We start from the raw sequence: 22964 nt of genomic DNA on the forward strand, positions 1-22964 counted from the left end.
GGACGGCCTGTTCTGGAGTTCCTGGGCTTTTTCCATTGGGAGAAAAACCCTCACCTGTTCTGTATCCAGAATCATGCCTAAGAAAGACAGCCGAGTTGTTGAAACCAACTGTGACTTTGGTAGATTTAGAATCCAGCCATGTTGCTGCAGCACTCTCAGGGAGAACGACACGCTTTTCTGCAACTGTTCCTTTGATCTCGCTTTTATCAGGAGGTCGTCCAAGTACGGGATAATTGTGAATCCTTGCCTGCGCCGGTGTACCATCACTTCCGCCATTACCTTGGTGAAAACCCTTGGGGCCGTGGAAAGCCCAAACGGCAACATCTGAAATTGGAAATGACAGGCCTGTACAGCGAATCTCAGGTACGCTTGATGAGGAGGATAAATGGGGACATGAAGGTATGCATCCTTTATGTCTAGTGACACCATAAAATCCCCCCTTCCAGGCTGTAGATCACTGCCCTGATCGATTCCATCTTGAACTTGAACCCTTTTAAGTACCGGTTCAGGGATTTTAAGTTGAGAATGGGTCTGACCGAGCCATCCGGTTTCGATTGCCCCAAATAGGGTTGAAAAGTACCCTTTTTCTTGCTGCATTAAAGTAACCCTGATAAACACTTGCTGTAGACACAGCTTTCGAATTGCAGCCCACACTATCTCCCTCTCTGGGGGATACTTTGGTAAAGCCGATTTGAAGAATCGGCGGGGAGGCACGTCTTTGAATTCTAGCTTGTAACCATGGGACGCAATTTCCATCACCCAAGGACCCACATCCGACTGAACCCAGACGTGGCTGAAGAGTCTAAGACGTGCCCCCACCGGAGCGGACTCCCTCAGTGGAGCCCCAGCGTGGATTTAATAGAAGCCGGGGAGGACTTCTGTTCCTGGGAGCTGGCCGTAGCAGGCATTCTTTTTCCCTCTACCCTTACCTCTGGCGGGGAAGGAAGAGCCCCGACCTCTTCTGGACTTATGCGAGCGAGAGGACTGCATCTGATACTACGGCGTTTTCTTTTGCTGTGATGGAACATAAGGCAAAAAAGGTAGATTTACCCGCGGTAGCTGTTGGAATCAGGTCCGCGAGCCCTTCCCCAATTAAAAGCTCACCCTTGTAAGGCAACATTTTCATATGCCTCCTTGAGTCGGCATCACCCGTCCATTGGCGGGTCCACAGCATATATAAGACTGCGTCTCTGATGTGACCTAAGGTCAATAAAATGGTATCCCTATCTAGGGCATCAATATCAGCTGACAAGGTATCTGTCCAAGCTGTTACCGCGCTACAAACCCAAGCCGATGCTATTGCCGGTCCGAGCAAAGCCCCGGTATGTGTATAAATTGATTTTAAGGTAGTTTCCTGCCTGCGATCCGCAGGACCTTTCGGTGTCGCCGTGTCAGGGGACGGTAGGGCCACCTTTTTGGACAAGCGTGTTAAGGCCTTGTCGACCGTGGGTGATGATTCCCACCGTAACCTGTCCTTTGAGGGGAAAGGATACGCCATAATAATTCTTTTGGGAAACTGCAGTTTCTCCAGCTTTTTTAAATAATATGGGGGAAACGTTACCTCAGGTTTCTTTACCTTAAACCTGTGTACCCTCGTGTCAGGGACAGAGGAGTCATCTGTGATATGCAAAACATCTTTTATTGCAATAATCAAATAATAAATACTTTTTGCCACTCTTGGGTGTAACCGTGCATCATCATAGTCGACACTGGAGTCAGAATCCGTGTCGGCATCAGTGTCTACTATTTTGGCACAGGGGACGTTTTTGAGACCCTGAAGGGCCCTGTGACACAGTCACCTCCTTGGACTCTGCTTTGTCCAATCTCTTATGTAATGAATTTACATTTGCATTTAAAACATTCCACATGTCCAATCAATCAGGTGTCGGCGTTGCCGATGGAGACACCACAATCATCCGCTCCACCTCCTCCTTAGATAAGCCTTCCGCTTCAGACATGCCGACACACACGTACCGACACAACCCCACACACACAGGGATATTTTTATGGAGACAGATCCCCAATAAGGCCCTTTGGAGAGACAGAGAGAGAGTTTGCCAGCACACACCCAGCGCCACTGACATCGGAAATAGACTTCCCAGATAAAACAGCGCTATATATATATATATATATATATATATATATATATATAATCACATTATATACATTCACTGCTGCTAATAAGTGCCCCCCCCCCCCTCCCCCCTCTGTTTTGCCCTGTGTCTTCAGCAGGGGAGAGTTCGGGGAGCCAGCTCCATGCTGTGGAGAAAATGGCGCTTTCCGTGCTGAGGGGCCAAGCTCCGCCCCCTCACCGGCTGGCTTCGGTCCCGCTCATTTTTACAATACTGGCAGGGGTTATGAAATATATTGCCTCTGTAGCCTATATATGTATGTCTGCCAGCCCTAGAGGTTTATTGCTGCCCAGGGTGCTTCCCCTGTGCCCTGCACCCATCAGTGCCTTGTGTGTTGTGTGTGGGAGCAATGGCGCGCAGCGTTACCGCTGCGCGCTTACCTCAGTGAAGATCTGAAGTCTTCTGCTGCCTTGAAGTTTTCTTTTCTTCTTATACTCACCCGGCTTCTATCTTCCGGCTCTGCGAGTAGGACGGCGGCGCGGCTCTGGGACGAAATGCGGGGTGAGACCTGCGTTCCGACTCCCTCTGGAGCTAATGGGGTCCAGTAGCCTAAGAAGCAGAGCCTATCACTTAAGTAGGTCTGCTTCTCTCTCCTCAGTCCCACGATGCAGGGAGCCTGTTGCGAGCAGTGCTCCCTGAAAATAAAAAAACCTAACAAAATTATTTTTCAGAGAAACTCAGGAGAGCTCCCTGTAATGCACCCTATCTCCTCTGGGCACAAGATCTAACTGAGGTCTGGAGGACGGGCATAGAGGGAGGAGCCAGTGCACACCCATACTAAAAGTTCTTTGTAGTGCCCATGTCTCCTGCGGAACCCGTCTATACCCCACGGTCCTTACGGAGTCCCCAGCATCCTCTAGGACGTAAGAGAAATAGTCCGGCACACATCTCTCGTTATAATCAGGGCTGGTACATATTTTGTTTTAAGGGCTAAAACAAATTGTGTACCAGCCATGGTACACAATTTTGTTTAAAGCTAGGAAAATTGGTAGAGATTACGGTGGATGCACTTTGAGCAGGGTGTAGGAGACATCAGATGGGCAGTGAAGGGGAAGGAGGGACTCTGTACAAAGATTAATCAGAAATGCAGGGAAGAGAGGATTGGTTTAAGGCTTTGTAGGTGAGGAGTTTGAACGGAGTTCTAAGGATAGGGAGTCAGGAGCGCAGATTGCAAATTGTAAAGGCAGATGCAGTACAGCTGAAGAGGACAATGAGATGAACCATAGTGTTAAGATTAAAGTGGGGAGAGGCGAGAGAGAGGCAGACTACAGACATAAGACTAAGAGGTATATTTACTAAAGTGCGGGTTTATGGAAGTGGAGATGTTGCCCGTAGAAAATAATCAGATTCTAGCTCTTATCTCCTAGAAGGTTCAAGGTAAATGCTACAAAGAATCTGATTGTTAGCTATGGTCAACATCTCCACTTCTATAAACTCTCACTTTAGTAAATATACCTCTAAGCAGGAAATGATGAGAGCGTGAATGAGACATTTCGTGCAGGCTGTGAAAGGAAGGACCAGATTCTGGCGATGTTGCGGAGGTGGTAGCAGCAGGATTGAGAGATGGCCTGAAGTTCAAGTTCACATCTACACAGCCATTTGGCAGTCACTTAGAGACCTCAACACCGCCTTAGAGTGACAAAATAAGCTGAAAAGCTGTGCTTTGGAAGATAATATAATTAAGTTCAATGGCCACCACCAGCATTGAATGTACTAGGTCTCCATTCTCTGGCATCCACCTGAGTAACACACAGTCACCCCACAATTCCTGACTCCTTAGGCTGCACCCGCTACAGACTAATGGTTTTTGATCAGGCACTGATCATGAATTTGCTGTTTTAATAGATCATCTTGTATTTGTATTTATAGACTGAACATTTTTAACTGGAAATTTTCCTTTCAGTTCTTAGTCACCTTAAAGCTGACTTCATTGAGCATAGTGTTTAAAGTAAACAATAGGCCCGGATGTAATGACGCCCGCATTTGGCGGCTGTGCGGGATGCTAGCCGAACTCGGACATTTTTTAAAAGGGGCAATCACTTACACGGCTGAGTTTTCCCAGTATCCCGCACAGACACCGAACACGGGCGTCGTTACATCCTGTCCAACTTCTTTAATCATGCACAGGGTGGTGCATTGTGTTGCCTCTGCTTACCATTGCTAATGGGGTCAGTCCGCCATTGGCTCTCCATAATTATTATCATCATAGAAAAAAGTCAAAACACCATTCATTTAGTTTGCTATTGTTCATGTTTAAGAAATTCAGCATGAATTTTCCTCAGGATATGGGGGGTCAGTCCGAGTTGATCGCTAGATAAAAATGTTCGCAGCGCAGCGATTAAGTGAAAAAGCGCCACTTCTGTGCATGCGTATGCGGCGCAATGCGCACGCACAACGTACTTTCACAACAGCCGATGTAGTTTCACACAAGGTCTAGCGAAGCTTTTCATTCGCAATGGCCGCCGCAGAGTGATTGACATGAAGTGGGCGTTTCTGGGTGTCAACTGACCGTTTTCAGGAAGTGTTCAGAAAAACGCAGGCGTGACAGGAAAAATGCAGGCGTGGCTGGGAGAACGCAGGGCGTGTTTGTGACGTCAAATCCGGAACTGAACAGTCTGAAGTGATCGCAAGCGCTGAGTAGGTCTGGAGCTACTCAGAAACTGCGCAATTTTTTTTAAGCCGCTCTGCGATGCATTCGTTCGTACTTCTGCTAAGCTATTATACACTCCCAGTGGGCGGCGGCTTAGCGTTTGCACGGCTGCTAAAAACGGTTAGCGAGTGAACAACTCGGAATGACCCCCATAATGATCTGTTTTTAACTCCATTCATGCTGTATGCATAGTGCAATGAACAAAGCACAGTGCAACGTAACTTACTGTAGGTGCACAGCTGAGCGATTGTATCTTCAGTATTAAATCTAAAGTACAGTATTCTTGCTCCTATCACTCGCTGCACAGTACCTGTTCCATCTTTCTGCTTCTTCGTTTTCTTTTTTTTTTTCTTTATCTTTTCTTTCACTTTCGGTGGCATTTCTATGGAAGAAAGTGGTGCATAATGTGGTAATGGGAAATTATACTACAGTATGGCACTAATTCCACTACAAAATATCCAGGTGCAAAGTTACTATTTTTCAGCACTGTGCAGGTGGGGATCGCAAAATACAGATACAGTCTAAAATACAGTGAAACTGGAACAGAAGTCTGTCACTGTAAGACTGCGCTGGTGCAGACGTGATCATGGTATGGTAATCAACGCTTCCAATCATTATTATAGTCTTTTTTACCTTCAAAGAAAAGAGGGGACATCAGGATCGTGGTCTATTCAATTGCATAGCTACAGTATAAGACTAAAATTCCTATTGTGTCTATGGAAAATTGCCTATTGCTGTAAATGATCTTTCATATCCTGGTCATTTGCATCAGCAATACTGGACTGGAGTGGTAAAGGCCCCCATCCACTAGTCCGATTTGGGCAGTTTTCTTCAGATTTCGACGCATCTGACCGTCAAATCTGAAGAAAAGTGTCACATCGGATGGCTCTTCCGATCCGATGCGCACTCCCGTGTCAGATATGTCTGAACTACAAATCTCTGAGGCTGCCCCAACTATTTATCGGAATCTGAAGAAAACAGGTGAACATCGGATTGTTTTTTTTACTTCAGATGTATCTGATCAGATTTATCTGAAGCGTCACTTGACTGGCATCTGCCTAGCCACTCCCACCCACCAAGAGGGGGAACAGCGGCAGCAGCAGCATCAGATCAATCGCATGTAGCATGTGTGCATCAGATATATCTGATGCGATCTGGCACATGATATATCGCATCAGATACATCTGAAGTGAATGTAGTGAAAATTAAGCCCAGGGTCAGATCCGATTCCCGGGAAGCTCCCGGGAGAGCTCAAGAGAAATTTGATGAGATCTGCAGTTCAGACAAGTCTGAGTAGTGGATGGCCACCTTAAGAGTTTGATTTACCATTTTGCTGGTGGGACAGCGGGACAGTCCTAAAAAAACAGGACTGTCCCACGAAAATCGGGACAGTTGGGAGGTATGAATCTGTGGGGATATGCATACACTTGACATGTGTGCGCAGTAGAAGCTGTAAACCATAAAAATATTTTTTTCCATTGATTTTCTTTTTGTTATTGCTATCCAGAGAGTGTGACAGTGTGAGAGTGTATCCTGTATATGACAGCTGCAATGTTTATCAATCAGACTTCCAAAACCTTAGCAATCACCAGAGAAGTGACTTCAAAAAACACACCCGTAAGTAGATAAAAGGTTTTATAACCAGTGCCAGAGCAATGTTCTGCGGCGCCCTGTGCCAACCCCAGGAGGGGGCGGGGCCACCAGCAGGACAACTCTGCAGTTCTTTGAAAGGCTCTAAGAAGCACTGAAGCTATACACTTAATAGATATAACAATGCACAGTAAAGACTGGATGTATATTACAGGGTACTTGTACTAAATAACCCTGACTAAATGCACTTTTTCTTGACTAACACTGTCAGTAGACATGTAGAATATTTAAGTGTCCTGTAACCCCGGACAAGCTCAGCTTGACCCAATGGCACCCAAACGCTGACAGGGAGTGAGGGAGAGAGAGATATGCAGCTCCAGGACGGGAACATTTACTCTAAATGCTGCCCTGGGGCTGGGGGAGGGGCTACAGGTCAAAGCCTTATTTCCCTGGTGGACTTCACCACCGGGTACTGGGGGCTTAAATAATAGGACTTTGATAACCTACCAGTAAATCCTTTTCTCCTAGTCTGTAGAGGATGCTGGGGACGATATCAAGACCATGGCTATAGACGGGATCCGCAGGAGACATGGGCACTCTAAAGACTTTCCATTGGGTGTGAACTGGCTCCTCCCTCTATGCCCCTCCTCCAGACCTCAGTTGTAGGAACTGTGCCCAGGGAGACTGACATTTCGAGGAAAGGAATTACTTAACTAGTGGTGAGATATCTACCAACTCACACCCTCAACCATGCCGCACACATGGCATTCAACATAACACACGCCAACAGGCATGAACTAATTGCAGCAACATGCTGAAACCAAGATAACACAACTTGTGTAACTGTAATAACAAAACTCCAGGTAAAGTACGCACTGGGACGGGCGCCCAGCATCCTCTACGAACTAGGAGAAAAGGAATTACCGGTAGGTTATCAAAATCCTATTTACTCATACGTCCTAGAGGATGCTGGGGACGACATCAACACGATGGGGTCTATACCAAAGCTCCAGTACGGGCGGGAGAGTGCGGATGACCCTGCAGCACCGATTGACCAAACTTGAGGTCCTCAACGGCCAAGGTGTCAAACTTATAACATTTAGCAAATGTGTTTGACCCTGACCAAGTAGCTGCTCGGCAAAGTTGTTAAGCAGAGACGCCACGGGCAGCCGCCCAGGATGAGCCCACTTTCCTAGTAGAATGGGTCTTCACCGACTTCGGTACTGGCAAGCCTGCCGTAGAATGAGCGTGCTGAATTGTCCCTCTGATCCAGCGCGCAATAGTCTGCTTAGAAGCAGGACACCCAATTTTGTTGGGAGCATACAGGACAAACAGAGCCTCTGTTTTCCATAACCGAGCTGCTCTTGCAACATAAATCTTCAAAGCTCTAACCACATCTATAGACTGTGACTCAGTGAAAGTGTCAGTAGCTACTGGCACCACAATAGGTTGGTTTATGTGGAAGGACCTTTGGAAGAAATTGTTGATGAGTTCTTAACTCTGCCCTATCTTCATGGAAGATCAGGTAAGGGTTCTTGTGAGACAAGGCCCCCAACTCATACACCCGCCTTGCGGATGCCAAGGTCAAAAGCATCACCACTTTCCAAGTGAGAAACTTCAATTCTATCTCCTGCAGAGGTTCAAACCAATCTGATTGAAGTAACTGCAACACCACATTAAGGTCCCATGGTGCCACTGTAGGCACAAATGGAGGCTGGATGTGCAGAACCCCTTTCACAAACGTCTGAACTTCTGGAAAAGAGGCCAATTGTTTTTTAAATAAAACTGATAAGGCTGAAATATGGACCTTGATTGACCCCAATCTAAGGCCCGCATCCACACCAGCCTGCAGAAAATGGAGAAAACGTCCCAACTCAAACTCTTCCATAGTAGCCTTCTTGGATTCACGCCAAGACACATATTTTCTCCAAATACGGTGGTAATGTTTAGACGTTACTCCTTTCCTGGCCTGAATAAGAGTGGGGATGACTTCCTTAGGAATACCCTTTCGGGCCAGGATCCGACGCTCAACAGCCATGCCGTCAAACGTAGCCGTGGTAAGTCTTGATACACACACGGCCTCTGCTGTAGTAGGTCCTCTCGAGGAGGAAGAGGCCGAGGATCTTCTATGAGCAACTCCTGAAGATCTGGATACCAAGCCCTCCTTGGCCAGTCTGGGGCAATGAAGATTGCTCAAACTCTTGTTCTTCTTATTATTTTGAGAACTTTTGGAATCAGTGGAGGTGGAGGGAAAACATATACCGACCGAAACACCCACTGGGTCACCAGTGCATCCACTGCTATTGCTTGAGGGTCTCTCGACCTGGAACAATATCTCTGAAGCTTCTTGTCTAGACGAGATGCCATCACGTCTATTTGAGTAACTCCCCAAAGACTTGTCACCTCTGCGAAGACTTCTTGGTGGAGGCCTTACTCTCCTGGATGGAGATCGTGTCTGCTGAGGAAGTCTGCTTCCCAGTTGTCCACTTCCGGAATGAAAATTTCTGACAGAGCTCTAACATCTCTTTCTGCCCAGAGGAGAATCCTTGTCACCTCTGCCATTGCCGCTCTGCTTTTCGTTCCGCCTTGCCTGTTTATGTACGTGACTGCTGTTAGAAGGCAGTTGTAAATGGCTCTCAATTCCAGAACGTTTATGTGAAGGCAGGCTTCCTGACTTGACCATTTTTCTTGGAAGCTTTCCCCCTGTGTGACAGCTCCCCAGCCTCGGAGACTTGCATCCGTGGTTATTAGGACCCAGTCGTGAATCCCAAACCTGCATCCCTCTGTGTAGCCACCACAAGAGCGAAATCCTGGCTTTGGGGACAGAATTATTTTCCGGTGCATGTGTAGGTGGGATCCGGACCACTTGTCCAACAGGTCCCACTGGAATACTCTGGCATGAAATCGGCCAAACTGTATAACCTCGTAGGCCGCTACCATTTTCCCCAACAACCGAATGCATTGATGGATCGACACCCTTGTTGGTTTCAATATTTGTTTGACCATTTTCTGGATTTCCAGAGCCTTTTCCACTGGAACAAATACTCTCCGTACTTCTGTGTCCAGAATCATCCCTAAAAAGGACAATCTTGTCGTCGGTTCCAACTGCGACTTTGGAAAATTCATGATCCAACCGTGTTGTTGGAGTATTGACAGGGAGAGTGCGATGTTCTGCACCAACTGTTCCCTGGATCTCGCTTTTATCAGATCGTCCAGATAAGGAATTATATTGACTCCTTTTTAACGAAGGAGGACCATCATCTCCACCATCACCTTGGTGAATACCCTCGGCGCCGTGGAGAGACCGAAAGGCAACGTCTGGAACTGGTAATGGCAATCCTAAACGGAGAATCTCAGATAAGCCTGGTGAAGAGGATAAATGGGAACATGCTGGTAAGCATCCTTTATGTCTACTGACTCCATGTAATCCCCCTCCTCCAGACTGGAAATCACTGCCCTGAGTGATTTCATCTTGAACTTGAACCATTTCAAGTAGAGATTCAGATTTTTTAGGTTTAGGATCGGTTTGACCGAGCCATCCGACTTCGGAACTACAAAGAGGCTGGAATAAAACCCCTCCACTTGTTGTACCAAAGGTACCAGGACTACGACCTGATCCTGACATAATTTTTGGATTGCCGCTGTTACTGCCTTTCGTTCTGGAAGAGAAGCTGGCAAGGTCGATTTGCAAAATCGGCATGGGGGAACGTCTTGAAACTCCAGCTTGTACCCCTGGGATACTATCTGCAAAACCTAGGGGTCCAGGCCAGACTGAAGCCAACCTTGGCTGAACAGTTTGAGACGTGCCCCCACCCGAGCGGCCTCCCCCAAGGGAGCCCCAGCGTCATGCTGTAGATTTGGCAGAAGTAGGGGTAGACTTCTGCTCCTGGGAACCTGAAGCCGCTGTGGACTTCTTTCCCTTTCCCCTTCCCCTACCTGCAAAGAAGGGGGAACCTCTCACTTTTTTGTATTTATTGGGCTAAAAGGACTGCATGTGAGAGTGATAAGTCCTTTTTGCCGGTGCAGGCGCAGAGGGCAAAAATGACGACTTACCTGCGGTAGCTGCCGAGACTAATGCATCCAGTCCATCTGCAAATAAGGCCTCACCTTTATATGGGAGAGCCTCCATATTTCTTTTGGAATCTGCATCCGCGTTCCACTGGCGAATCCACAACGCCTTCCTAACCGATACTGCCATGGTAGCGGCTTGTGAACTCAAGAGTCCAATAATAAGAATTTACTTACCGATAATTCTATTTCTCGGAGTCCGTAGTGGATGCTGGGGTTCCTGAAAGGACCATGGGGAATAGCGGCTCCGCAGGAGACAGGGCACAAAAGTAAAGCTTTTACAGGTCAGGTGGTGTGTACTGGCTCCTCCCCCTATGACCCTCCTCCAGACTCCAGTTAGGTACTGTGCCCGGACGAGCGTACACAATAAGGGAGGATTTTGAATCCCGGGTAAGACTCATACCAGCCACACCAATCACACCGTACAACTTGTGATCTAAACCCAGTTAACAGTATGATAACAGAGGAGCCTCTGAAAGATGGCTTCCTAAACAATAACCCGAATTAGTTAACAATAACTATGTACAAGTATTGCAGATAATCCGCACTTGGGATGGGCGCCCAGCATCCACTACGGACTCCGAGAAATAGAATTATCGGTAAGTAAATTCTTATTTTCTCTATCGTCCTAAGTGGATGCTGGGGTTCCTGAAAGGACCATGGGGATTATACCAAAGCTCCCAAACGGGCGGGAGAGTGCGGATGACTCTGCAGCACCGAATGAGAGAACTCCAGGTCCTCCTTTGCCAGGGTATCAAATTTGTAAAAATTTACAAACGTGTTCTCCCCTGACCACGTAGCTGCTCGGCAGAGTTGTAATGCCGAGACCCCTCGGGCAGCCGCCCAAGATGAGCCCACCTTCCTTGCGGAATGGGCCTTAACAGATTTAGACTGTGGCCGGCCTGCCACAGAATGTACAAGTTGAATTTTGTTACAAAACCAACGAGCAATCGACTGCTTAGAAGCAGGTGCACCCAACTTGTTGGGTGCATACAGTATAAACAGCGAGTCAGATTTTCTGACTCCAGCCGTCCTTTAAATGTATATTTTTTAAGGCTCTGACAACGTCCAACAACTTGGAGTCCTTCAAGTCGTCTGTAGCCGCAGGCACTACAATAGGCTGGTTCAGGTGAAACGCTGATACCACCTTAGGGAGAAAATGCGGACGCGTCCGCAGCTCTGCCCTATGTCGAATGGAAAATTAAATAAGGGCTTTTATAAGACAAAGCCGCCAGTTCAGATACTCTCCCGGCCGAAGCCAGGGCCAGTAACATAGTCACTTTCCATGTGAGATATTTCAAATCCACATTCTTTAGTGGTTCAAACCAATTGGATTTGAGGAAATCTAAAACTACATTTAGATCCCACGGTGCCACCTTAGGCACCACAGGAGGCTGTATATGCAGTACTCCTTTGATAAAAATCTGGACCTCAGGGACTGAGGCCAATTCTTTGTGGAAGAATATTGATAGGGCCGAAATTTGAACCTTAATAGATCCCAATTTGAGACCCATAGACAATCCTGATTGCAGGAAATGTAGGAAAACGACCCAGTTGAAATTCCTCCATCGGAGCACTCCGCTGCTCGCACCACGCAACATATTTTCGCCAAATACGGCGATAATGCTTCGCGGTGACTTCCTTCCTTGCCTTTATCAAGGTAGGAATGACTTCTTCTGGAATGCCTTTTCCTTTTAGGATCTGGCATTCAACGCCATGCCGTCAAACGCAGCCGCGGTAAGTCTTGAAAAAGACAAGGACCCTGCTGAAGCAGGTCCCTTCTCAGAAGTAGAGGCCACGGATCGTCCGTGACCATCTCTTGAAGTTCCGGGTACCAAGTTCTTCTTGGCCAATCCGGAGCCACTAGTCTTACTCCTCTTTGCCGTATAATCCTCAATACCTTTGGTATGAGAGGCAGAGGAGGAAACACATATACCGACTGGTACACCCAAGGTGTTACCAGCTCGTCCACAGCTATTGCCTGCGGATCTCTTGACCTGACGCAATACCTGTCCAGTGTTTTGTTGAGGCGAGACGCCATCATGTCCACCATTGGTTTTACCCAACGGTTTAATAGCATGTGGAAAACTTCTGGATGAAGTCCCCACTCTCCCGGGTGAAGGTCGTGTCTGCTGAGGAAGTCTGCTTCCCAGTTGTCCACGCCCGGGATGAATACTGCTGACAGTGCTATCACGTGATTCTCCGCCCAGCGAAGGATCCTGGCAGCTTCTGCCATTTCCCTCCTGCTTCTTGTGCCGCCCTGTCTGTTTACATGGGCGACTGCCGTGATGTTGTCCGACTGGATCAACACCGGTCTTCCTTGAAGCAGAGGTTCCGCCTGGCTTAGAGCATTGTAGATTGCTCTTAGTTCCAGAATGCTTATGTGAAGAGACTTTTTCAGGCTCGACCACACTCCCTGGAAATTTCTTCCCTGTGTGACTGCTCCCCAGCCTCTCAGGCTGGCATCCGTGGTCACCAGGATCCAATCCTGTATGCCGAATCTGCGGCCCTCCAATAGATGAGCCTCCTGCAACCACCACAGAAGGGATACCCTTGTCCTCGGCGACAGGGTTATCCGCAGGTGCATCTGAAGATGCGACCCTGACCATTTGTCCAACAGATCCCTTTGCATGGAATCTGCCGAAAGGGATTGCTTCGTAAGAAGCTACCATTTTTTCCCAGGACTCTTGTGCATTGATGTACAGACACCTTTCCTGGTTTTAGGAGGTTCCTGGCCAGGTCAGATAACTCCTTGGCTTTTTCTTCGGGAAGAAAAACCTTTTTCTGAACTGTGTCCAGAATCATCCCCAGGAACAGCAGACGAGTTGTCGGCATTAATTGGGATTTTGGAATATTCAGAATCCATCCGTGCTGCTTTAGCACCTCTTGAGATAGTGCTAAACCCATCTCTAGCTGTTCTCTGGACCTTGCCCTTATTAGGAGATCGTCCAAGTATGGGATAATTAATACGCCTTTTCTTCGAAGAAGAAATATTATCTCGGCCATTACCTTTGTAAAGACCCGAGGTGCCGTGGACAAACCAAACGGCAGCGTCTGAAACTGATAGTGACAGTTTTGTACAACGAACCTGAGGTACCCCTGGTGTGAGGGGTAATTGGAACGTGGAGATACGCATCCTTGATGTCCAAGGATACCATAAAGTCCCCTTCTTCCAGGTTCGCTATCACTGCTCTGAGTGACTCCATCTTGAACTTGAACTTCTTTATGTATAGGTTCAAGGACTTCAGATTTAGAATAGGCCTTACCGAGCCATCCGGCTTCGGTACCACAAATAGAGTGGAATAATACCCCTTCCCTTGTTGTAGAAGAGGTACCTTGACTATCACCTGCTGAGAATACAGCTTGTGAATGGCTTCCAAAACCGTCTCCCTTTCTGAGGGGGACGTTGGTAAAGCAGACTTCAGGAAACGGCGAGGTGGCTCTGTCTCTAATTTCAACCTGTACCCCTGAGATATTATCTGCAGGATCCAGGGATTTACCTGCGAGTGAGCCCACTGCGCGCTGTAATTTTTGAGACGACCGCCTACCGCCCCCGAGTCCGCTTGCGAAGCCCCAGCGTCATGCTGAGGCTTTTGTAGAAGCCGGGGAGGGCTTCTGTTCCTGGGAAGGAGCTGCCTGTTGCTGTCTCTTCCCTCGTCCTCTGCCTCGTGGCAGATATGAATAGCCCTTTGCTCTCTTATTTTTAAAGGAACGAAAGGGCTGCGGTTGAAAGGTCGGTGCCTTTTTCTGTTGGGGAGTGACTTGAGGTAGAAAGGTGGATTTCCCGGCCGTAGCCGTGGCCACCAAATCCGATAGACCGACCTCAAATAACTCCACTACGCATCGCCTGTCCACTGTCGTGTCCATAAAGCTCTTCTGGCCGAAATGGACATAGCACTTACCCGTGATGCCAGTGTGCAGATATCTCTCTGTGCATCACGCATATAAAGAAATGCATCCTTTATTTGTTCTAACGACAGTAAAATATTGTCCCTGTCCAGGGTATCAATATTTTCGATCAGGGACTCTGACCAAACTACCCCAGCACTGCACATCCAGGCAGTCGCAATAGCTGGTCGTAGTATAACACCTGCATGTGTGTATATACCTTTTTGGATATTTTCCATCCTCCTATCTGATGGATCTTTAAGTGCGTCCGTCTCAGGAGAGGATAACGCCACTTGTTTTGATAAGCGTGTTAGCGCTTTGTCCACCCTAGGAGGTGTTTCCCAGCGCTCCCTAACCTCTGGCGGGAAAGGGTATAAAGCCAATAACTTCTTTGAAATTAGCAGTTTTTTTATCGGGGCACCCCACGCTTCATCACACACGTCATTTAATTCTTCTGATTCGGTAAAAACTACTGGTAGTTTTTTCACACCCCACATAATACCCTGTTTAGTGGTACCTGTAGTATCAGCTAAATGTAACATCTCCTTTATTGCCAAAATCATATAACGTGTGGCCCTACTGGAAAATACGGTTGATTCGTCACCTTCACCACCGGAATCAGTGCCTGTGTCTGGGTCTGTGTCGACCGACTGAGGCAAGGGACGTTTTACAGCCCCTGACGGTGTTTGAGGCGCCTGGACAGACACTAATTGAGTGTCCGGCCGCCTCATGTCGGCAAACGACTGCTTAAGCGAGTTGACGTTATCCCGTAATTCCACAAATAAAGGCATCCATTCTGGTGTCGACCCCCTAGGAGGTGACATCCTCATATTTGGCAATTGCTCCGCCTCCACACCAATAACGTCCTCATACATGTCGACACACACGTACCGACACACAGCAGACACACAGGGAATGCTCTATACGAAGACAGGACCCACTAGCCCTTTGGGGAGACAGAGGGAGAGTCTGCCAGCACACACCAAAAAGCGCTATATATGACAGGGATAGCCTTATGATTAAGTGCTCCCTTATAGCTGCTTTTATATTAATATATTGCCATTTATTCTGCCCCCCCTCTCTGTTATACCCTGTTTCTGTAGTGCAGTGCAGGGGAGAGACCTGGGAGCCTTCCTGACCAGCGGAGCTGTGACAGAAAATGGCGCCGTGTGCTGAGGAGATAGGCCCCGCCCCTTTTTCGGCGGGCTCGTCTCCCGCTATTTAGTACATTTAGGCAGGGGTAAATATCTCCATATAGCCTCTGGGGCTATATGTGAGGTATTTTTAGCCTTTTTAAAGGTTTTCATTTGCCTCCCAGGGCGCCCCCCCCCAGCGCCCTGCACCCTCAGTGACTGCCGTGTGAAGTGTGCTGAGAGGAAAATGGCGCACAGCTGCAGTGCTGTGCGCTACCTTAAGAAGACTGCCGATTCTGGACCTCTTCTTGCTTCAGCATCTGTGAGGGGGCCGGCGGCGTGGCTCCGGTGACCATCCAGGCTGTACCTGTGATCGTCCCTCTGGAGCTTCATGTCCAGTAGCCAAGAAGCCAATCCATCCTGCACGCAGGTGAGTTCACTTCTTCTCCCCTCTGTCCCTCGTTGCAGTGATCCTGTTGCCAGCAGGAATCACTGTAAAATAAAAAACCTAAGCTAAACTCTCTAAGCAGCTCTTTATGAGAGCCACCTAGAATTGCACCCTTCTCGGCCGGGCACAAAAATCTAACTGGAGTCTGGAGGAGGGTCATAGGGGGAGGAGCCAGTACACACCACCTGACCTGTAAAAGCTTTACTTTTGTGCCCTGTCTCCTGCGGAGCCGCTATTCCCCATGGTCCTTTCAGGAACCCCAGCATCCACTTAGGACGATAGAGAAATCTTTCATCGCTTCTAGCATGTGTGCGGCAGCATCTTTGATATTCCCTAACTTAAGGAGTATATCATCTTTATCAATCGTGTCAATATCTGATGACACGCTGTCTGACCATTTTTCAATAGCGCGGCTCACCCATGCGCAAGCAATTGTGGGCCTGAGCAGCGTACCATTGGCAACATAAATGGATTTCAATGTAGTTTCCATTTTCCGTTCAGCCGGCTCCTTTAGTGAAGCCGTGCCAGGTGCAGGGAGAATTACCTTCTTTGTCAACCTGGACAGTGCACTGTCTAACACAGGGGGTGACTCACATTTTTTTCTGTCCTCTACAGAGAAAGGATAAGCCATTTCTTTTTGGGATTCCCCCACATCCCTTCAAAGAGAGTATTAAGCTCGTGGGAAGGAGGGAAAGTGACCTAAGGGTGTGTACACACGGTGAGATCCCTGCTATGTGCGATTTCCCTTGAACTCCCCCAGAGCCAAGATAGCACAGATAGGACAGATTTTGACTATCTGTGCTTGAGATTTAGTCTATGTACGATTTTGACTAAGTGCCAATTTTGACTATACTTTGTACTAGATTGTACACTAGATAGTCAAGATTGACTTGCCTGCACAGTCTATCTAGCCTTACAATACCAACCCCACGTGAGCGCGCATCGGGATCGAATCTGTATATCGCAAGCTGCCTAGCACCATGAGATATGCACTAACTTTTCATAAGATTTTGACTATATAGTCAAAATCTTACAGATTTATCTCACCGTGTGTACACACCCTTAGATTTCTTTTCTTTATAGAAATAAGCCTTCCCCTGAGATACCGGAGTGGCTTCCGTGACTTCCAGAACTTTCCTTAAAGCTACAATCATATATTGTATATTTTTTGCCAATTTATGATCTATTTCCCTGGAGTCACTATCATCGACACAGGAATCAGTGTCCGTGTAGGTATCAGTATTCACAATATTCGCAAATGGTCTTTTATGTGACCCAGAGGGGTCTCCTGTGGATGGAAGAACAGAACCCTGAAAAATCACATCTTCCACAGATTTTCTCCAGCATTCAGCATTAGATTCAGACTTATCTAATCTCCTATTGATATGATGCATACTATCACGTATTTCTTTCACCCATGCAGGCTCTTGGTGTGCCGGCAGCGCCTCCACATTACACTTCTGTGTCCCTAAAATGCATTCCTCCGGGGAAGAACTCCCTGCCTCAGACATGTCACACACGTGTACAACACCCACACAGACACACTGGGACTTATAGGGGACAGACCCACAGTAAAATCTGTCAGAGGGACACAGTTTAGGAGCAGCCAGTTCACAACCCCAGTGCCAGTATCTAATGCCTGTGAACACAGAATGCCCACTGACATGCAGCGCTTTTAACACAGTAAAACACACTTGTAAAGCACCAAATTCGCTTGTGCCCCCCGTTTTGCACCTTGATACTTGTAGTCAGAAGTGAAGGAGGACCAGCGATGTATCTGCAGCCTGAGGAGAGAAAAAATGGTGCTGAGCAGTGTGCTGGCTGCCTGAGGAAGAAGTTCCGCCCCCGCAATGGCGCGTCTTTATCTCAGAGACTTTGCATAATATTTATACTGACGGGGGGCAGGGCTGTGCCTGGGAATCTTATGCCCCCTTTTTGCCAGTTTATAGATGTATTTTTGCTGCCCAGCCCCTCCCCCCCTCCCCGCGCCCTGCACCATGCAGTGCCTGTGTTTGTGGGCAGCAATGGCGTGCTGCGCTCCCGCCAGCCGCTAGATACCTTTAGCCGTCACTTTACTTGATAGAAGATCTGTCTTCTACTCACCTGTCTTCTGACTTCTGGCTCTGTGAGGGGGGTGACGGCGTGCTGTGGGAGTGAGCATCTAGACACGGCTAGCGTTCAGTACCCTTCAGGAGCTAATGGTGTCCTGTCAGCCAGAAGCAGAGCCATGAAACTCTTCAGGAAGTTGGTTCCTACTTCTGCCCCCTCAGTCCCACGAAGCAGGGAGACTGTTGCCAGCAGTTCTCTTTGAAAATATAAAACCTAGCATAAGTCTTTTCAGAGAAGCTCAGTAGAGCTCCCCTGGACTGCATCCAGTCTGCCTGGGCACATTTCTAAAACTGAGGTCTGGAGGAGGGGCATAGAGGGAGGAGCCAGTTCACACTGATTGAAAAGTCTTAAGAGTGCCCATGGCTCCTACGGAACCGTCTATACTCCATGGTCATGAAATGGACCCCAGCATCCTCTAGGACGTAGGAGAAAATTCAAATTAAAAGTTAAAAATTTAAAACGAAGCTTGGAACAGCTCCAAGACGTGCCTTCTCCCTGAGAGGCACGAAAAACACTGGTGCATGATGGGAGTATAGAGGGGGTGGAGGATTACACATTTAAATATATGAATGTGCCTGTTCCCTGCTAACGCCTGTCCATATCCCAACAAGAGTACTCCAGTGACCCCTAGTGGATGAAAAAGAAACAGCTTCTGCAGCATATGACACAGAGGGGGTCATTCTGAGTAGATCGCAGCTGTGCCACAGCTACGATCGTGATCATAGACATGTGGGGGGATGCCCAGCACAGGGCTATCCCCCCCGCATGTCACTGCTGCGCCCCCCCCCCCCCCTTCCCCCCGCAGAAGTGCAAAACTTTTGTACATTAGGAGTAGCTCCCGGCCAGCACAGCTTTATTGTGCTGGCCGTGAGCTACTCGTCGCTCTCCGGCCCGCAGCGGCTGCGTGTGATATCACTCAGCCGCTGCGGCCTGCCCCCCGCACGGTCTGGCCACGCCTGCGTTGGCCGGACCGCGCCCCCAAAACAGCAGCCAAATGCCGCTGTTCCGCCCCCCCCACCCAGTGACCGCCTCTACCTGTCAATCAGGCAGAGGCGATCGTAGCGGTCCGACGGCCATCTGGCACGCGCCGGCACCGCAGTGCACCGGCGCCTGCGCAGTTCCGACCTGATCGTCTTCTGTCCCTAGTGGCTATGGGAGATATTAAACACCCACACACACATGGAAATGTCAGACACAGTATCCTCCCAAATATGCCACGGAGAGACACAGAGATTAGAGCCAACCCACACTCAGCGCTTTCTGAGGTAGAACTAATAAAACTACCAGCGCTATCTGTGTACCTTAATAGACTACACAGACTTTACACATCCCCCCCCCCCCTACCTTCTACAAACCCCTGTTACCGCACAGGATAGCTGGAGTTGCTTGGAGGGACAGCTCTCCGTGTCAGCTTCTATATATAGGAACTGCAGGTAGGAAACTGGCGCTGAACGCTGCTTTGTCCGTTCTGAGGAGAAGCTCCGCCCCTGAACATGGTGCTGCTTTCCGCTCTTCATTTTATTATACTGGCCTGAGGATGTCTGCTGGCAGTGTTTCGGGGGACCCCGACAGGCTTGCTGGCCAGTGTAGGGTATAGGCGCTGGCTCAGGGCGCCCCTCAAAGCGCAGCACTATGTACCGCTAAGCCCCGGAGCGCAGTTCGTACTGCGCTCCCTACCCTGTTCTCACCGGCACCACGCTTGCCAGGGTGGCCGGTGACTTACTCGCCAGCAAAATCTTCTGGCTCTGTAAGGGGAGGGCGGCATGCTGCGGGAGTGAGCGGTCGTCTGGGGCGGCTAACGATCATCACCCTCAGGAGCTCAGTGTCCTGTCAGCGGAGATAGTGGCCCAGACCCCTCCAGGCAGACACTACTCCCCCCCTTAGTCCCACGAAGCAGGGAGGCTGTTGCCAGCAGCCTCCCTGTGCCTAAATTAATTCTTAGAAACAAATAAAACTAAAGAAACTCTAGGAGCTCCCCTAGCTGTGACCGGCTCCTCTGGGCACATTTTCGAAACTGAGTCTGGTAGGAGGGGCATAAAGGGAGGAGCCAGTCCTCACTCTCAAACTCTTAAAGTGCCAGTGGCTCCTAGTGGACCCATCTATACCCCATGGTACTAATGTGGACCCCAGCATCCTCTAGGACGTAAGAGAAAAATATATTAAATAAAAACAAATGTCTTGAGTAATTCTTATCTATTTCTCATATTAATATGAGGTGCTGAAATAGAGTCAGTCAATCAAAGTTTATGATATGTTGACATTGTTATGAAATATAATAAACCTTGATGAATGACTGACTATATAAGCACCTTTTATTAAGATGATAAATAGTAACAATGTGATAATACCTATAATTACTTAGAATAATAGCAGGGTGGGACTGGAAATACATGTGATTGGGTTTGGAGTTTATATGTTTTTTGTTTTTGTCATGTGAAATTTTATTTATTTTATTAAACAGTACTTCACTATATTTGCTTATCCCATCCATTTTGGCTACATTTAAATGAACCTAATTAGAAGGATACTGTGAGATATGACATCTGCTGTATCCGAAGTGGCCTATTTATGAACAACCTACATATGTAGTAGCACTGGATCTCTCCCACTGATATATAAACTGTTTGATACACATTATAGGACCAATACTATACAGGAACTTGAAGACAGTTGGTGGTCATTCCAACTTGTTCGCTCGTTGCCGATTTTCGCTATGCTGTGATTTGTTGCTAACTGCGCATGGTACGCAGAGCGCATGCGCTAAGTTATTTTACACAAAACTTAGTAGATTTGCTGGTGTTCGAACAACGATTTTCAGTCGCACTGCTGATCGGTGAATGATTGACAGGAAAGGGCCGTTTCTGGGTGGTAACTGAGTGTTTTCTGGAAGCGTGCTTAAAAACGCAGGCGTGTCAGGGAAAAACGCGGGAGTGTCTGGAGAAACGGGGGAGTGGCTGGCCGAACGCAGGGCGTGTTTGTGACGTCAAACCAGGAACTAAACGGACTGAGCTGATCGCAATTTAGGAGTAGGTCTGGAGCTACTGAGAAACTGCAAAGAATTATTTGGTAGCAGTTTTGCTAATCGTTCGCTATTCTGCTAAGCTAAGATACACTCCCAGTAGGCGGCAGCCTAGCGTGTGCAATGCTGCTAAAAGCAACTAGCGAGCGAACAACTCGGAATGAGGGCCAGTTGTAACTAATACTCATTTGTAAGACTACAGTGGGGCCACCTTGCAGGTGGTTAGTTATACGTTGAGGACAATTCCAAGTTGATACCTCATAGAATGTGTACGGTGTTATTTATGAGAAACTAACCAAATAGAGGACAAATTAGCAGACACAGTTTTTTTTGTATAGTATTTTTATACACTTTCTGTACTTTTAAACGCATGTCTCTATAGTTTTAGTATTTCGCTGATAGGACGTGATACATCATTTTTAATATTATGAAATACAAGGTATGTTTTAAAACCTATAAGTGCACCTAATAGAGACCGGACGCATTTGATATGCTGTCGGGATCCTTGCGCTCAGCGTACTGGCGCCAGGATCCGGACAGCCGGCATACCGACAACTATTATCCCTCTTGGGGTGTCCACAACACCCCTGGAGAGAGAATAAATAGCGTGGCGTGCGTAATGCATCACCATGCCACGCAAGGGGCTCTTTTGCACTCACCCCGCTGCCTGCATGCCGGCGGTAGGGATCCCGGCGCCAGTATGCTGGGTGCCGGGATCCCAAGTGATAGCAAAATGTGGTAGACCCATTTAGACACCCTTTATTGTATTGTACATATGGGAGACTCAACCGGTAATACCCTGCCTAGGGAATTTAGCAATAAGATCTCTTACTGGTTGTCTGGTCCCTCTATAACAGGCTTGTCCCTCTGGCTGACTGGCAGGATGGTTCCTCTGGTTGGCTGGCAGGACCGTTCCTCTTCAACACGCTGGTCCCTGTGGCTGGCTGGCAGAATAGTCCCTCTGGATGGTCTCTGGGTGCAGGAATGCAGTGTGCTCTCACTGTGCAGCAAAGTCAAGTGGAACACAGGACAGAAAAATGGAATGCACAGTTCCTTTATGCTTCCTCTACCTGTGTACAGTGTACACAGAACAGGTTTCACCCTCCCAACACTATACCGTTTCTATTAGCCCACAGGCCTGTCATTTAACTGTAGCCATGCCCCCAGCACACAGCCACTTCCTGGACCTCCTGTTATCAGCACTGTTTGAATGCCCGGAGAAGAAAGCTGTCTCAATCAACAAACTACAGTACAGTATGCTGATTTACTGCTCTGCAGGTCAAAGGGGTGAGTGGGGAGGAAGGACACCTGCTGTGAGATGCTGTGTCTGGAAGTGCAGCTCAGAGCCACTGACTATAACTGACAACCAGCTGAGCCAGGAAGGGAGGAGGGAGCAGGACTTCACTTCACTTCACAGACAGTTTGTTTGCCTGTTGGGAGTGCCTGATACAGGAGCAGCAAACAGCAACCGTACCTCACGTATGATGATGGCGTTTTCTCTTGTATGACAGCTGGCAACACTCACATGAACTCCGAAGGAGACAACCAATAGGCGCTAAGAATGAGTTCGCGCCTCAAAGGTTTAGTCCAATATTGGCAGAGAGGAAGTATGAGTGAAGCTTGCTAGAAGTCACCATGGTAACTGTAGAAGCCTAACACCGACTTTACACAGTAAGGCTTTTTTCTAAAGGAATGAACCAGTTATTAAGGGGCTGGTGTGATGCGAGCTTGATTAAAATCACTGACAATGGGAAATAGATACTTATCCATTTCTAATTACTTTTTTATTAAATATGTGACAGGTTTGAACATTCTTCTGATATTTTGTTTAATAAAATGTTAAAAACATGCAGTTTTCCCCTTTTCTACTTGATTCTTCAAACACATAAAATAGATATAATATTTGACATAATTACTTCCCTCATAC

At 47.9% G+C, this 22964-nt stretch overlaps 1 protein-coding gene across 4 annotated transcripts in view; it reads right to left on the reverse strand.

Annotated features, from left to right (window-relative positions):
- The window catches only part of DRC12 (dynein regulatory complex subunit 12 homolog), a 252044-nt gene extending 229456 nt beyond the window's left edge, over window positions 1-22588 (reverse strand). For 2 of the 4 annotated variants that reach the window (XM_063942909.1, XM_063942908.1), the window contains exons 1-2: window positions 21870-22498; window positions 5093-5164 (exon numbers count right to left, since the gene is read on the reverse strand). In XM_063942909.1, the coding sequence (XP_063798979.1) occupies window positions 5093-5162 (70 nt within the window). In that variant the 5' untranslated portion in view covers window positions 5163-5164; window positions 21870-22498. The other 2 variants (XM_063942907.1, XM_063942906.1) reach the window with 2 other exon arrangements.
- Between the last annotated feature and the right edge of the window lie 376 nt (window positions 22589-22964).

The sequence above is a fragment of the Pseudophryne corroboree genome, chromosome 10 (assembly GCF_028390025.1).
Source record: "Pseudophryne corroboree isolate aPseCor3 chromosome 10, aPseCor3.hap2, whole genome shotgun sequence".
Lineage (NCBI taxonomy): Eukaryota > Metazoa > Chordata > Amphibia > Anura > Myobatrachidae > Pseudophryne > Pseudophryne corroboree.